A 15,375-nucleotide genomic window follows, 5' to 3' on the forward strand; every position below is an offset into this window, starting at 1 on the left:
GAAAGGGTTTTGCGGTTTTTGAGCTGCGAATTTCCCTATGGGCTTGATTCGCAAGATGAAAACGTCTTGTGTTTTTTGCAAGTTTGTTTCCTTTTTCTTAACACCCTTAATACAGTTGACTTCGAGGAGCAACTCATAGAACGTGGTGTGGTAGCCTTTTTTGAGGTTTTTGGTGATTTTTGAAGCTTTTCCAAAACTTTTCCGACACCGTGCTTCGCAAGACGAAAAATTTGCTAGACGAAAAAACTCGCGGAACGAATTAATTTCGTCTTGCGAGGCACCACTGTAGCTTAAAAAATGACATCTGCTATCAACTGTTAAGTGCCACTTCCTTTCCTCCTACCTTATGCATAAAAAGTTGAGCTTCTATGGTGTTGTGGAATGTTCACAAACATTCTAACTTCTCCAGCAGAAGCTGCCGGTGACAGAATGCTGAAAAAATATTTAACAAATCTGTGCGGGAAGCGAAAAATCAGTTTGGCCCAGGAAATAACTTGCTGTGTGGAAGCAAGGATTTGAGGGAAGAAGAAGAGTTTGGATTTGATATCCCACTTTATCACTACCCAAAGGAGTCTCAAAGCGGCTAATATTCTCCTTTCCCTTCCTCCCCCACAGCAAACACTCTGTGAGGTGAGTGGGGCTGAGAGACTTCAGAGACATGTGACTGGCCCAAGGTCACCCAGCAGCTGCATGTGGAGGAGCGGAGACGCGAATCCGGTTCCCCAGATTACGAGTCTATCGCTCTTAACCACTACACCACACTGGCTCTCCAGGAAGAAGGGAAAGGAGGATGGTGGGAGCAGAAACTTGGGAGGAAATAGTAGGCACAAAGAATGCTACTATGAACTCAGGGAGATATTTCGGAGGGGGGGACTTCATACAAGGGCAGGAGGGAAATCTGGGGACCAGACTAAACAGACAACTTTATGTGAGGAGAGACAGAGGTAGTAGTGATGGGTGAATGATGCGTATTGTTCTAAATCTATTGCCCTCCATCTGTCTCGAGAGACAATGGAGTGCACCTCCAGGGGTGAAGCCCTAAGTGACTTCCCCGGGGCGCAAGCCTGGGCAGTGTGTATGGAGCTCCTGGGCTTCCCAGATAACAAGACCTCCCTCTCGGCCTCACTGATGTGGTCCAAAGGAAAGCAGAGCAATACGTTTGACACCAGCTTGGCTGCAGGAGTTGCTGGAAGGAGACATACCAGGCACCATCCAACCGTCTTAGGGACTCCACTCTGGATTTGTGTAGGGTTTACACTTTAGCCTTTTCTTTACCTGAAGATGTGCCACAACGCAGAGGAGATTAGGGCCAGTTTTCCTTCTCCTAGATGACCTACCTTCCCAGGTTGACAAGCCCCATTTGCCCCTTGTTTAAAAGTAGCCAGGCAAATATTTGGTTGCATGTCTCCAAGTTATTAAAGGGACGCAGGTGGCACTGTGGGTTAAACCACAGAGCCTAGGACTTGCCGAACAGAAGGTCGGCGGTTCGAATCCCTGCAACGGGGTGAGCTCCTGTTGCTCGGTCTCTGCTCTTGCCAACCTAGCAGTTGAAAGCACGTCAAAGTGAAAGATAAATATATACCACTCTGGCGGGAAGGTAAACGGCGTTTCCATGCACTGCTCTGGTTCGCCAGAAGCAGCTTAGTCATGCTGGCCACATGACCTGGAAGCTGTACGCAGGCTCCCTCGGCCAATAAAGCGAGATGAGTGCCGCAACCCCAGAGTCGGCCACGACTGGACCTAATGGTCAGGGGTCCCTTTACTTTTACCTTTACTCCAAGTTATTGAAATCCTATTCCCATTGAGTGCTGCAGGCATCTGGGAAAAGTCCAACAACTTAGGTTTGTTTCTTTATGCATTTTCAGTGTATAAAACTGATTTAAGATGAAGTTAGAACGGCAACGATTAAGATGCTGGATATTTCACTTACGGAGAAGGTATTCGGAGCTGTCATGATCATAATCATTGTCTTCAGGGAAATGGTTAATTCGAAAACAGTGTCCTTTATATATCCCTAAAAGAAGAAAAACACAAAAGAAACAGATTGGAGCTTGCTTGGAAGAGGCCTGCCTCATGCCTGCCCTGTCCCCTGCTAAACAAACCAAGAGGAGTTAAAGCTTGCATAAAATGGTTGCTGTGAGGCTGGAATTTTGGGCTGAATTGGGTGTCCATCATGACACCTACATATTCCACGGGGGAAGGGAGGAATCAATTTCTGAGCGTAGCTCTGTCTTTTTCATCCAGATCTAGTTCTGCTTCCACATTTCCTTTCCTTTCCTTTTTACGCTCCCGCTTTCACATTCTTAACTGCATCGCTTGGATTTGCATGACTAGGGAGAGAGGGGAAGTTGAATTCAGTTCACATTTAAATGCAAAGTTACAGGATCTGCCCTTTCCAAAGCAATACGGGAACTCAAGGACCGCCAACCTTTGAATTTAGGGTAAAACGTGCAAAAGATAAATAAATGCATATATTAGTGAAAACAACATACAAAAACATGTTACATAAGGGCGAAAGGCTTTGTGAAACTGTACCTTAGGCAAGATTGCATACTAAAATGCTGTTGAATTTTCAGGAGGCCTTCACAATACAAAACAAAACTGATGTAGAAATGTGGAGAGGCAAACTTAAGGCTGGAAGAATGAGAGAACCCCAAAGTGACCTGTTCACCCTCACCATTGCATGCCAACAGCCATGGGGGTGGGCGATACTCCCCCCCACACTACGGTACAGTGGTGCCTCGCAAGACGAAATTAATTCGTTCTGCGAGTTTTTTCATCTAGCGAATTTTTCGTCTTGCGAAGCACGGTGTCGGAAAAGTTTTGGAAAAGCTTCAAAAATCACAAAAAACCTCAAAAAAGGCTACCACACCGCGTTCTATGAGTTGCTCCTCGAAGTCAAGTCGCAACTGTATTAACGGTGTTAAGAAAAAGGAAACAAACTTGCAAAAAATGCAAGACGTTTTCGTCTTGCGAAGCAAGCCCATAGGGAAATTCGTCTTGCGAAGCAGCTCAAAAACCGCAAAACCCTTTCGTCTAGCGAGTTTTTCGTCTTGCGAGGCATTCGTCTTGCGAGATACCACTGTACTATGGAAAGTTGTCTCTTCCAAGTTGCGCAGAGACATGTTTCATGTGTCTTTCTGCTAGACTGCAGCCTCCTTTGTGCATTACAGTGGTACCTCGGGTTACATACACTTCAAGTTACAGACCCCGCTAACCCAGAAATATTACCTCAGGTTAAGAACTTTGCTTCAGGGTAAGAACAGAAATCGTTTTCCAGCGGCGTGGCAGCAGCAGGAGGCCCCATTAGCTAAAGTGGTGCTTCAGGTTAAGAACAGTTTCAGGTTAAGAACGGACCTCCGGAATGAATTAAGTACTTAACCCGAGGTACCACTGTATATATGAAAACGAGTCCCTTGCCATAGGCCCACCCCTGCCTGACACCAAGACACTCCTGCTTCCTAGCGACACTCTCTTGATATCCACATGTTTAGTATGGACATCTGCAAAAGGGATGTGTGGGCACAGGTCTATGCACATGACAGGTTGACAGGTGTGCCACAAGCCTGGGATCCTGAGGGGCTGGAGCCCAAAGGAGGATGCCACCTCAGGCGCGCAGCTAGCAGGACCTGCTTCCCTCCTACTTATGAAGCCCCTTCAGTGCACCTCTTCCCATCTTTTGTCCTCCATCACCCATCAGCAAAATCATGTCAGAAAAAGGAGAGGTGTCATAGTTCGCAGAGCAGAGAGAGAGACAAGGCAACATTTTGCTGCTACCCACTCAGTGTCCCTCCATCAACCCCCCCCCTTGAATATACAATTCCTGGACCTTAAAAAAGGACTAAAACTTAGGACCCCTAAGGGGGGGGAGAGAAAGATACAAAGAGGGGAAACAAAGAGAAGGAGGGGGGAGAGGAAGAAGAAGAAGAAGAAGAAGAAGAAGAAGAAGAAGAAGAAGAAGAAGAAGAAGAATTTTTTATTTATACCCCACCCTTCCCAGTTCAAAAACCGGGCTCAGGGGGGCTAACAACAAATTTAAAACACTTAATTGTAAAAGCAGCATAAAATGCAGTATAAAAACATGAATAACAATAAAATTCAAAGTTCAGAAATCAATTTAGGGGAAATAAGCATTAGATAATCACCAGGGCTAGCTGGCTGAATTAGTCCTACTTGGGCCAGCGTGGAGACCAGGGGAGAATTAGCTGTGGGGTCTCAGAGCGGGTAATCTTCATAAAAGGGGAGGGGGAGGGAAGAGAAGGGAAATAAAAGATCAGGCTGAATTCAAATTAAAGGCCAGAAAAAGAAACGAGAAGAAGAAAGGAAAGAGAGAGAAAGGGTGGAGGGAAATAAAGAGACAAAAGAAAAGAAACCTTTAAAAAAGATAAAAGGACTTCCAATTTTCCATCTGTTGGTTACAAAAAAAACCCCCCAAAACTATTTAAGACATTCAGTCCATGATAACATCCATCTTCTCCACTTTCTGCTACACTCTTCAGAGTCCTTATTCACATTTCCACCATAATCTTGTGCTACAATTGTGCATTTTCAGCTCGTAACAAAGCAGGCCTCCTTTGGGCAGCTCTCCTCCTTGCTGATCTCATGCAGAGGAAGACTGCTCCTTTCCCGCTGTTATTTAAGATGGGCTCTAATTTAAGCGTCTAGATTTGAGTGCCAGTTTTGTGAGTCTCTGTCAGAAGACTTTTAATGCTGTCATTACAACGTAAGCCATGCGCCAGGTGATTCAAGCTGTCCATAGAACGTGCGGTGCACAAATTGGAAGCATCACATGGCGGTTTTAATAACGTAGCTGGTCAGGGTGAAGGCAGCTGCCAGAGGTGGAAAGGAGAAGGGGAGAGAACATCAGGAGGCAAAACACACATTGATTTGGTACTGAGGCTCTGAAAGCAGGCAGTTGCTGCGTAGGGCAGGAAATTAAGCTTTCTTGAGGAAAAATACACAGAGGATAAGTGGTTGCCATCAGCCATTTGCTGTCTGGCACCCGGTGAGTTGTGAAACTTACTCAAGTGCCTGTCCACATGCCGCTTATCTGCACACGTTCTGTCTTTGAGGCCTAGCTTTACAAAGTAGCATTTTACCAGAAAGTTTCACCTCACGCGGTGAAACAGGAGGCTCTGCCCCTTCCCACTGCCTATGGAGCCACTGCGAGGCGACTGGAAGCCATTTTCAATTAACTGCAGTTAGCACTGAGCCAAAACCCTAAACTGTGGTTAATTATAACTATGGTTTATTGAAAGGCATCTTCATAAGCAATGGTTTGCAGCTGGCTTGTTTCGGTAAACCACAGTTCAGAGTGAACACAATTTAGGAAAGCGTCTGGTGAGTCTGAGGCTTATTCATGTAACTATAAATTGTAGGTCTTTATCATGTCTAAATGCAGGGCTGTCTTAAGCATATGTGGCGCCAGGGTGCAAAGGTCCCCCTGCCCCCCCCGGTTGCCCAGTCCCAGGTGCGCAGGAGGGCAGAGCTGGCTGGCTGCCTCAGCGTCTTGCTGGCTCGGTCGCCCCCAAACTTGCAGTGCAGCAGAAGAGCCCATCGTGCTGCTCCGACCAATGGGCGAGCTCTTCCCCGGACTCAACTCTTGGGCCCCGGACTCTCGGCCTGGCACCCCTGAGAGCCTGGGGCCCGGGTGCCCCGCACCCCTAGCACCTATGGGTAAGACGGCCCTGTCTAAATGGAGCCCCTGGCACTTCCTTGTAATTACAGAGTTGGATTGAAATATTTAAGCACCTTGGATTGATTCCTATGGCTTTGCAAGCAGAAGGCACCTCACACAATCAATGCTTTATTGTAATCAATATCTTCCCCATCTGCAGCTCCTAGGAGAGATGCCCTCATAGAGCCTATCCAGAGAATTGGGAGTCCTCCTGAACAGTGTGGGCTGTCTTGTTGGGGCTGAATGAGAGGCGAAATAACCCCTGAAATCAGGCAAAGGAATCTTGCAGCTGCAGAGCTCTGCTTGTACCGGATTTTCCTACCCAATTTCAGGTGATTTCCCCTTCTCATTGCAAGCCACATAACAGTACAGTCCACACCATTTAGGAAGACCGTCTCCAACCTACTGGAGGAGCTTCTCAAGGAGTGGGAGAGGGAGGAGGGCAAGAGAAAATTTGGTTGGGCAAGCTGCCTTCCACTCTTGCAGTCATTAGATTTCGATCCGCTAATTTTCTTTCTGTTGTTATGTCAGATACCATACAAGCTGAAGCTTAAAACTGAGCCTGTGCCTTCATTCTGGTGATTCACCAAGAAGGCTAACTGTGATCTGAAAGAGGTCTCGCTTATGCGGATGCAAAAATGCTGGGATTCCTTTGCATCTGACCCTCACGAGACAAAAAATACAGGCCTCTGCTGTTACAAGCTTGCTTGCTTGCTTCTCCCCCGGTCAGCCCGTCCCTTGGGCTCTGAGATTAGTGGGTTGATCAATCAGTGCTGAAGGAAGAGGGCTTGCAGACAGTGTACATGTGCAGCCTGCAGATGCTGGTGACATGATTGTGGAAATCGTCAGGGGGTGAACAGAGCGTAGCAGTGAGAAGAACGACAAGCGTTTGGGAGTTACCGACAATGTCTGTTCTTGCTGTGTTTGTAATTCTAATATTTGACTGAGTGCAGGATTTGAGGCTGACGCTTCCCATTTTGTTTGTAGAGGTGACCAGAAACATGTATGGTAACAATTTGGCTCCTTCCTGTGGTGCTAGAATTCTTCCCAATTCCCTGACCACTGGCAGCAGTGACTGCCATTGTAATGGCCAACAGCCAAAAAAAGGTATTGGGTGGCAGGTGTTGTTAAAGACATGGGGCATTGCTCTCCTTGCTTGCCTAGTTCAGGATGCTGCTTTCCCTGCAGTGGCACAAAATGTTGCTAATAATAATAATAATAATAATAATAATAATAATAATAATAATTTATTTATACCCCGCCCATCTGGCTGGGTTTCCCCAGCCACTCTGGGCAGCTCCCAACAGAATATTAAAAACACAATAAAACATCAAACATTAAAAACTTCCCTAAACTGGTCTGCCTTCAGATGTCTTCTGAAAGTCAGATAGTTGTTTGTTTCCTTGACATCTGATGGGAGGGCGCCACTACCGAGAAGGCCCTCTGCCTGGTTCCCTGTAACCTCACTTCTCGCAGGGAGGGAACTGCCAGAAGCCCCTTGGAGCTGGACCTCAGTGAATGATGGGGGTGGGGACACTCCTTCAGGTATACAGGGCTGAGGCCGTTTAGGGCTTTAAAGGTCAGCATCAACACTTTGAATTGTGCTCGGAAACATACTGGGAGCCAATGCACTACTCTGCGCAAGGTCCAGTTGTACTGGCTTGTAACCAGAAATGTTATGGTGAGGCAGCTTACGGACGTACTTGGAGATCCATCGTAAAACAATGTGAAACTGGAAGAAGTTGAATATGTTGAAAGTTCGTTAATGTGTTAATTTAGAAAGGGAGACTGGTATATGTCTAAAAAGTAGAGAGCCCCCACCAATCCTGTCCTCTTTTCACTCATGGTAGTACTGCAGTTGTATGTCCCAAACGTAGAACCTGATCCTGTCAATCCATTTCGCTGCTTATACAGAGGGCTCTGGTTGATAGTGTTGGCAGATGCAATATAACTTTTTATATTGCAATAAATTATGAAGACTGCTGAGCTCGGCTATTGATATAACATACCAACTCACACTAGGGATGGATAACTTGAGGTCCTCCTGATGTTGCTTGCCTCCAACTCCCATCAGCCCTAGTCACCATAGCTGAAGGTCAGGGATAATTCAGGTTGTAGCTCAGCAACATCTAAAGGACCACAGGTAGGACACCTGCCCGGATTACCAAGAGGTGGTTGTTGTTTTTTAAAGAGATTGTGGTAATAATCAATATGATTAAATGACTAACAGTTCTAAGCCTTTGCAGATAGCATACTCTCCAACATTTCCCTGATGAAAATTGGGATGCCCTATTCCAATAATAATAATAATAATAATAATAATAATAATAATACCACCATACCCATTTGACTGGGCTGTCCCAGCCACTTGGGGCGGCTTCCAACATATATATAAACATAACAAAACATTAAACATTTTTTTAAAAAAACCTTTCCTATAGAGGGCTGCCTTCAGATGTCTTCTAAAGGTTGTACAGTGGTGCCTCGCAAGACGAAATTAATCCGTTCCGCGAGTCTCTTCGTCTAGCGGTTTTTTCATCTTGCGAAGCAACCCTATTAGCGGCTTAGCGGATTAGTGCTATTAGCGGTTTAGCGGCTATTAAAGGCTTAGCGGCTATTAAAGGATTAGCGGAGTAGCGGCTAAAAGGCTATTAGCGGCTTAGCGGCTTAGAAAAAGGGGGGGGAGCGAAAAAAAATCGGAACACTTGCAAGACGTTTTCGTCTTGCAAAGTAAGCCCATAGGGAAAATCGTCTTGCGAAGCAGCTCAAAAACGGAAAACCCTTTCGTCTAGCGGGTTTTCCGTCTTGTGAGGCATTCGTCTTGCGGGGCACCACTGTATAGTTACCCATCTCCTTGGCTCAGGAGCCACAAAGCTCCATACTCTCCAACATTTCTCTGGTGAAAACTGGGATGTCCTAAGGAAAAGCCTTAAGGAAAAGCGGGTGCCGCTGTGGGTTAAACCATTGAGCCTCTTGGACTTGCTGATCGGAAGGTTGGCGGTTCAAATCCCCGTGACAGGGTGAGCTCCTGTTGCTCAGTCCCAGCTCCTGCCAACCTAGAAGTTTGAAAGCACGCCAGCGCAAGTAGATAAATAGGTACCGCTCCAGCGGGAAGGTAAATGGCATTTCCATGCGCTGCTCTGGTTTTGCCAGAAGCGGCTTAGTCTTGCTGGCCACATGACCCGGAAAAATTGTCTGCAGAAGCAGACAAATGCCGGCTCCCTTGGCCCTTAAAGCGAGATGAGCGCCGCAACCCCAGAGTTGTTCGCGACTGGACTTAACTGTCAGGGGTTCCTTTACCTTTACCTGTAAGGAAAAGCAGGGCATTCCAGGATCTGATCAGAAACTGGGATGGCTTCTGTAAATCAGGGACTGCTCCTGGAAAATAGGGGCACTCGGAGGGTCTGAATTAGGATGAGACCTTCTGAAATATATATTATACATTTTCCTAGTGGGTGGGCTTTGCCTCTTCTCTGGAGCATGAAGCTCCATGTGAAACAAGATATCTGCTACTATGTGTTGGGTTTTTTGCCTAATTAAAATGAAGCAGACTGCCACCAGGTAGCAACAGAAAATATACTGGCAGACACCAGATTCAACATTATGAGCCTTTGCTGCTTGAAGTGGTTCGTTCCCTCTGGAGTAACAAATCTCTTGCATACACACAGTGGCTTGCATATAATAGCACCTCCAGGCACAGTTTACACAACAAAAAAGTATATGGCAATTTTGTTTAGCTTAATCGTGTTTTTTAATACTTCCTATCTGATCTGAGACTTTGTGGCTGTTTTTTGTTAGGATTAAAGTTTTTTGGTGGCTGTTCCATTCATCAAAAATAACATTTAAGTAAGTGTTACAGCACTATGTGGGAATTGGACAAACCATTTTGAATCTGTCAATCACAGTTTATCTGGTTCCCATTTTTTCCATTCTTAGGTCCAATTCACCACATTTCTGCATCAGTTTGTGATTTTTTAATTTAAGTTCTCCTGAAAATTCACCAGCATTTTAATGTGAATTCCCCGCTCTAACACATTTTGTATGTACCGGTCATTCCCCCTAATATAATGCAGTTCATATTTATGAACATATGCATTTTGGTATACAGTCCCCCCCATCTTTCTTTTTTCCAAAAAAAAAATATAGTTATGGTTTTCAGTTATATACATTTCAATAGTTTTACAGTCATTTTAACATTTCAAAACTCGACTTCCTTCCTCCTCTTTCTGTGGTTCCTTAAGTTTATTTTATCATTTCCTGCATATTCTAAATTAACTCAACTTATTCATCTACTTTATTCATCTACTTTAATTGTTTACGCTTATGAAACTGGAGGTTACTACAATAATCCTGTCAATGTCCTTATCTGTTTACAATTTTTTTGTACATATTCAATAAACCATTTCCATTCTTTTATAAAAAGAATTGTTATTTTGATTTCTTATTTTTCCAGCAAGTCTGCATAGGCCAGTTTCTGCATAGGCCATAAGTTTCTGTATCCATTCTTCTTTCGCTGGGACTGCTTCTTTGCATTTTTGGGCAAATAACATTCTTGCTTCTGTAGTCGCATACATGAATAAATTTCTATACTGTTTTGGTAGTTCTATCCCTATAATTCCTAGGGAAAAAAAGCTTCTGGGTTTTGTGTTTTTGTTTTACAAATGTTATTTTAAACATTTTTCAATTCATTATATTTTGGTATACAGTTTTTGGTTGGAGAACTGTATCGCAAGAAATCCTGAGAAGTGTGAATTTCAAAGCTGTTTTTCAGTTCACACATTGTTTCAGGAAGCCGTAATTAGGTCGATTCACATTAAAAGGAAAAACAGACTGAATTTCCTCCCCATTCATAATGTTATGTAATGCTTTTTCATAACATTACCAAAGCAACACTTACCTGTCACAAAGCATTGTATTATTATTTTTTCAACTACACAAATGTTCTGCTAGGTCAGTTAATGTGTCTAGCAACTCCTAAAACACATCCTCAGTATTTCTACCTCATCATTTCTCTGAAGAAGCATACCATTCTCCAACCAATTTAGCTTATACTGTCTGTGTACATGTAAACACACACCTACACAAATACCCCTTTGCACAGAAAACCCTCCTGCTGTTAGACTGTAGAGGTGGCATAATATTTCCACGCTGTCCTGAGCTCATATGCAGCCATGCATATTAGTTCCGTAAACTGATTGATGAAAGTCAAAAACTGCAAAGTCTTATTATGACTAGAAACAAAATTCTAGCCTTTTGGAAATCAGGCTCATTCCTGGTGAAAGCAAAAACAGTTTACACACCCTCTCCTAAAAGTGCATCAAACACAACTTCAAAACTTCAAAACTCCCAACGAAAACCCCGAAACCACATGTGCATATAGGTTGTTCTTTACTATCAAGAAGACGAAGGCATAAAGGTAAAGGTAAAGGGACCTCTGACCATTAGGTCCAGTCATGACCGACTCTGGGGTTGCAGTGCTCATCTCGCTTTATTGGCCGAGGAAGCCGGCGTACAGCTCCTGGGTCATGTGACCAGCATGACTAAGCCGCTTCTGGCGAACCAGAGCAGCGCACGGAAACGCCGTTTACCTTCCCGCCGGAGCGGTACCTATTTATCTACTTGCACTTTGACGTGCTTTCGAAGTGCTAGGTTGGCAGGAGCTGGGACTGAGCAACGGGAGCTCACCCTGTCGCAGGGATTCGAACCGCCAACCTGATCAGCAAGTCCTGGGCTCTGTGGTTTAACCCACAGCGCCACCCGCAATTGCTTATGACTACATGGTTTTAATTATGGAACTCTTTTCATGTTGTGGGTGTGGTGGCAAGATATGGAAAGGCGGCATACAAATTATGATGACACAAACCCACAAGTTTCAGAACTTTCAATAATACCTATTGTAAAGGAGTCATTTTATGGGTTAAAATTATACAGTGGTGCCTCGCAAGACGAAATTAATCCGTTCCGCGAGTCTCTTCGTCTAGCGGTTTTTTCGTCTTGCGAAGCAACCCTATTAGCGGCTTAACGGATTAGCGCTATTAGCGGTTTAGCGGCTATTAAAGGCTTAGCGGCTTAGCTGCTAAAAGGCTATTAGTGGCTTAGCGGCTTAGAAAAAGGGGGGGGGGACGAAAAAAAATCTCAAGACTTGCAAGACATTTTCGTCTTGCAAAGCAAGCCCATAGGGAAATTCGTCCTGCGAAGCAACTCAAAAACGGAAAACCCTTTCGTCTAGCGGGTTTTCCGTCTTGCGAGGCATTCGTCTTGCGGGGCACCACTGTATATGGGTTCAAAACACGCGTTGGGCGGAAGATTCCTGCATTGCAGGGGGTAGAACAAGATGTTCGCCGTGGTCCCTTCCAACTTTACTTTCTATGATTCTATTATGGTTTACCTTAACTGCTGGTTGGCTGCAACCCAACAAACACTTACAATATTACAATAGATTGTGGGAAGGGCTTTGTGTCTGTTGGTTGTCTTGAGGTGTTAACTGGTTTTTTGTGTGTGTTCTTTCACTAGTAAAACCAATTACACTTGTCATGTCCTCCTATATATTACTGCTATTTATTTGCACCTAAAAGGGACAGAGGATCATTTCATCTGCCAAGCATTTGCTTGTCTTAAAAACCTCAAGTTGAGAGTGTGATCTGCTGCATATGAACTAAATCCTTTTTATATGTGACCTACTTCATTTTGCATTCATCATTGTCTCGGGTTGATTCCAGGCAGCGTGAACAGCAGGGTCTTTCTGAGACCTTCATTATCTTTGCTGGGACTTTTGTAAATGGAGCGGCGTTTACCGGGGGTGTTTGCAGTAGATACTTCATTGCCCACCTAGCATGTTGGAACCTTGCTTTCCATTTACTGAAGACACATCAAGAGACAGCCTATGCAGAAACCCGTCATGGCTCATTGCATGTAATGAGATTATTGATTTTAGCCTCAGTCTAAAAGTGAGCACACGCACAATGATTATCCTGCGATAATTCTTCTCAGTAGCTTCCTTGTCACCCCTGACTTTTAAAATTCATCTGCACACCTTTTTTAAAAAAAAAATACAAAAAGCTAGTCCTGGGGTTTGGTAGAATGATATCACAGAAAGGAAAATTCGTGGAAGAAAAAGTGTGCCAGCATTGGTGGTGGGTGGAATTCAACCATATCCCAGAGCAGATTTGGGATATAATAATAATAATAATAATAATAATAATAATAATAATAATAATAATAATAATAATAAATTTATTATTTATACCCCACCCATCTGCTGAGCTTCCCCAGCCACTCTGGGTAGCTTTCAACAAAATATTAAAATACCGTAACACAACAAACATTAAAAGCTTCCCTAAACAGGGCTGCCTTCAGATGTCTTCTAAAAGTCTGGTAGTTGTTCTCTTTGACATCTGGTGGGAGGGCACCACTACCAAGAAGGCCCTCTGCCTGGTTCCCTGTAACTGGGCTTCTCGCATTGAGGGAACCGCCAGAAGGCCCTTGGCGCTGGATCTCAGTGTCCGGGCTGGACGATGGGGGTGGAAACGCTCCTTCAGGTATACTGGGCCGAGGCCATTTAGGGCTTTAAAGGGATGGAAAGTTTTGTGGAGCAAACAAAATTCATTCTGCCAGAGGTGTGGCATGAGGGGTGCCAGGGGAGCCGTGGCCCTGGGTGCACAATTTTTGAGGGGACACAAACCAGGTGCTCCCAGGTGCCCCCAATGTGGCTTGGCACAGGGCTGTGTCGGCCGACTGGGCTCCCCACTCCGTGTGGGCAGGGAAGCAGCTCAGCATAGCCCCGCTTTGCTCCAGTGGGGGGGGGTGAGGGCTGGGCTAACACTCACCTGGCACCCCCAGTGTGTGTGCATGCGCATCCCCACCCTGGACGCCAGCAACCGATGTTGCAACGCTGCATTCTGATCTCCTAAAATCCCAGTTATATTACACTAAAACAGATTCACCGAAGCTCAGAATTCAGCTGTATCTCATCTCTTCCGTTGCCCCATTTATTAGAAAATGCATTCCATGTTGGAATTCTGACCCCAAACTGCTTGGCCTCCATTGCACATCCATTTCTGATTCTGATACATTCCCTTCTGAAATAATCTTTTTCTCCCAGATCTATCGGGTCTTTGAGAAGGGGTTGAGAAGCTTGCCTCCTCTCATTTCAGCTGAATGTTTCCTTGTGAGCCTTTTCTGCCACAAAGGCTCACTGTCAGAAGCTATTATATCTTTACCCCTGTTATCTTCCCCTTCACATCTTTATTTTCTTTTTATATATATAAAAAATGTTTACTTCAAATGCTCTTTAACACCTCACTGTATCCACCCTGGCTGCATTTTAGCACAGTGGGATGTAACTTAGAGATCTCTCTTGCCCCATTTACTGGATATGATTGCTTTGTCATTTTGACCCCCAAAGTTGTAAATTGGCTCATGATGACAAGAAGGGCTAATCTCTTTTACATATGTACAATCAGGGCTTTTTTTTCCCAGCCGGAACTTGCCGGAACTTAGTTCTGGAACCTCTCAGGTGGGCGCCATTGCCATCACGGTGTTCCGTTGCACCAGAATCGGTTTAGTCACGCTGGCCAAATGACCCGGAAAGCTGTCTGTGGACAAACGCCAGTTCCCTCAGCCTGAAAGCGAGACGAGTGTCGCAACCCCATAGTCGCCTTTGACTGGACTTAACCATCCAGGGGTCCTTTACCTATCTCGGACGCACAACTCTCGCAGACATAAAGAGCAACAGGCTACAGCTGAAATCCAACAGACACTTGGGAATAACTTCCACAAAGGTAGCCGTCTGTGTTAGCAAAACAATGAAGAGGCTTGTAGCACCTTACAGACAAGCATATTTGTTATGGCAGCACTTTGAAATCTTATGCCATAATAAATCTGTCGGTTTTTAAGCTGCCAGCAGCCTTTGTTGTTTGTTCTTGGGGAAAGTCCAACTGATGTAAATAGGGCTCATTTCTGAGTAAACTTGCTGGGCTGCAGATCCATTGCTTATTTACATTCCTACACTGCCCTTTGTCCAAGCAGATCCCAGGACAGTGTACAATAATGCCAACAGCAATAACAATAAAACACAATAAAAGCGATACATAATGTGTTGTGCTCATGAGTTCCCTGTTCTCTTTAATGCTCTGTCAGCTTATGTAGTTGAAGCATGGCAACCCCTTTGATTTCTATCCCCCTCAATACAAAAAGAAAACACACTAAATTAAAATTAACACTGTTTGATTCAATTGAGCCTAAGCAACAGTCACTTAAATAGTGCAAAAACAATATGGCTACACCCTTGTCCACACTAACCTGCAATTAAGAGCCACTTCACACTTTGAATTTTTATATCAGAAGGATGCTTGAGTTTAAGTAGGAAAACATAAATTGAATCATCAATTGTAAAAAAAACAACCAACCACATGTATGTCTAAATTTTCAAGTTTCTTGCTAATGAACTCCATGGGAGAGACCCAGTCCTTTTCTTGATTGGCACATCAATTTTTTTAAAAATGTACTGTATGCAACTGATATTAATACCATTCCATCAATAAAAGCTGGGGGCTTTGGGGACCTGAGTCTTATTGGATTAAATGAGGCAATCCCCCAAGTAAACATGTTTATGGTTGGTCAATGAAGTCATTCTCTTACTAAACATGGAATAGCTTTGGGCTGATCTGTACTTGCTGCTTTGGCCTAAAAACACAAAT

At 44.4% G+C, this 15,375-nt stretch overlaps 1 protein-coding gene across 1 annotated transcript in view; it reads right to left on the minus strand.

Annotated features, from left to right (window-relative positions):
- The window catches only part of CACNG4 (calcium voltage-gated channel auxiliary subunit gamma 4), a 92,961-nt gene that overhangs the window by 15,486 nt on the left and 62,100 nt on the right, over positions 1-15,375 (minus strand). The window contains exon 2 of the mRNA XM_083490416.1: positions 1,931-2,014. Within this exon, the coding sequence (XP_083346542.1) occupies positions 1,931-2,014 (84 nt within the window). The remainder of the gene's footprint in view (positions 1-1,930; positions 2,015-15,375) is intronic.

The sequence above is a fragment of the Podarcis liolepis genome (genome assembly GCF_965112155.1).
Source record: "Podarcis liolepis genome assembly, chromosome: 2".
NCBI classification, from domain to species: domain Eukaryota; kingdom Metazoa; phylum Chordata; class Lepidosauria; order Squamata; family Lacertidae; genus Podarcis; species Podarcis liolepis.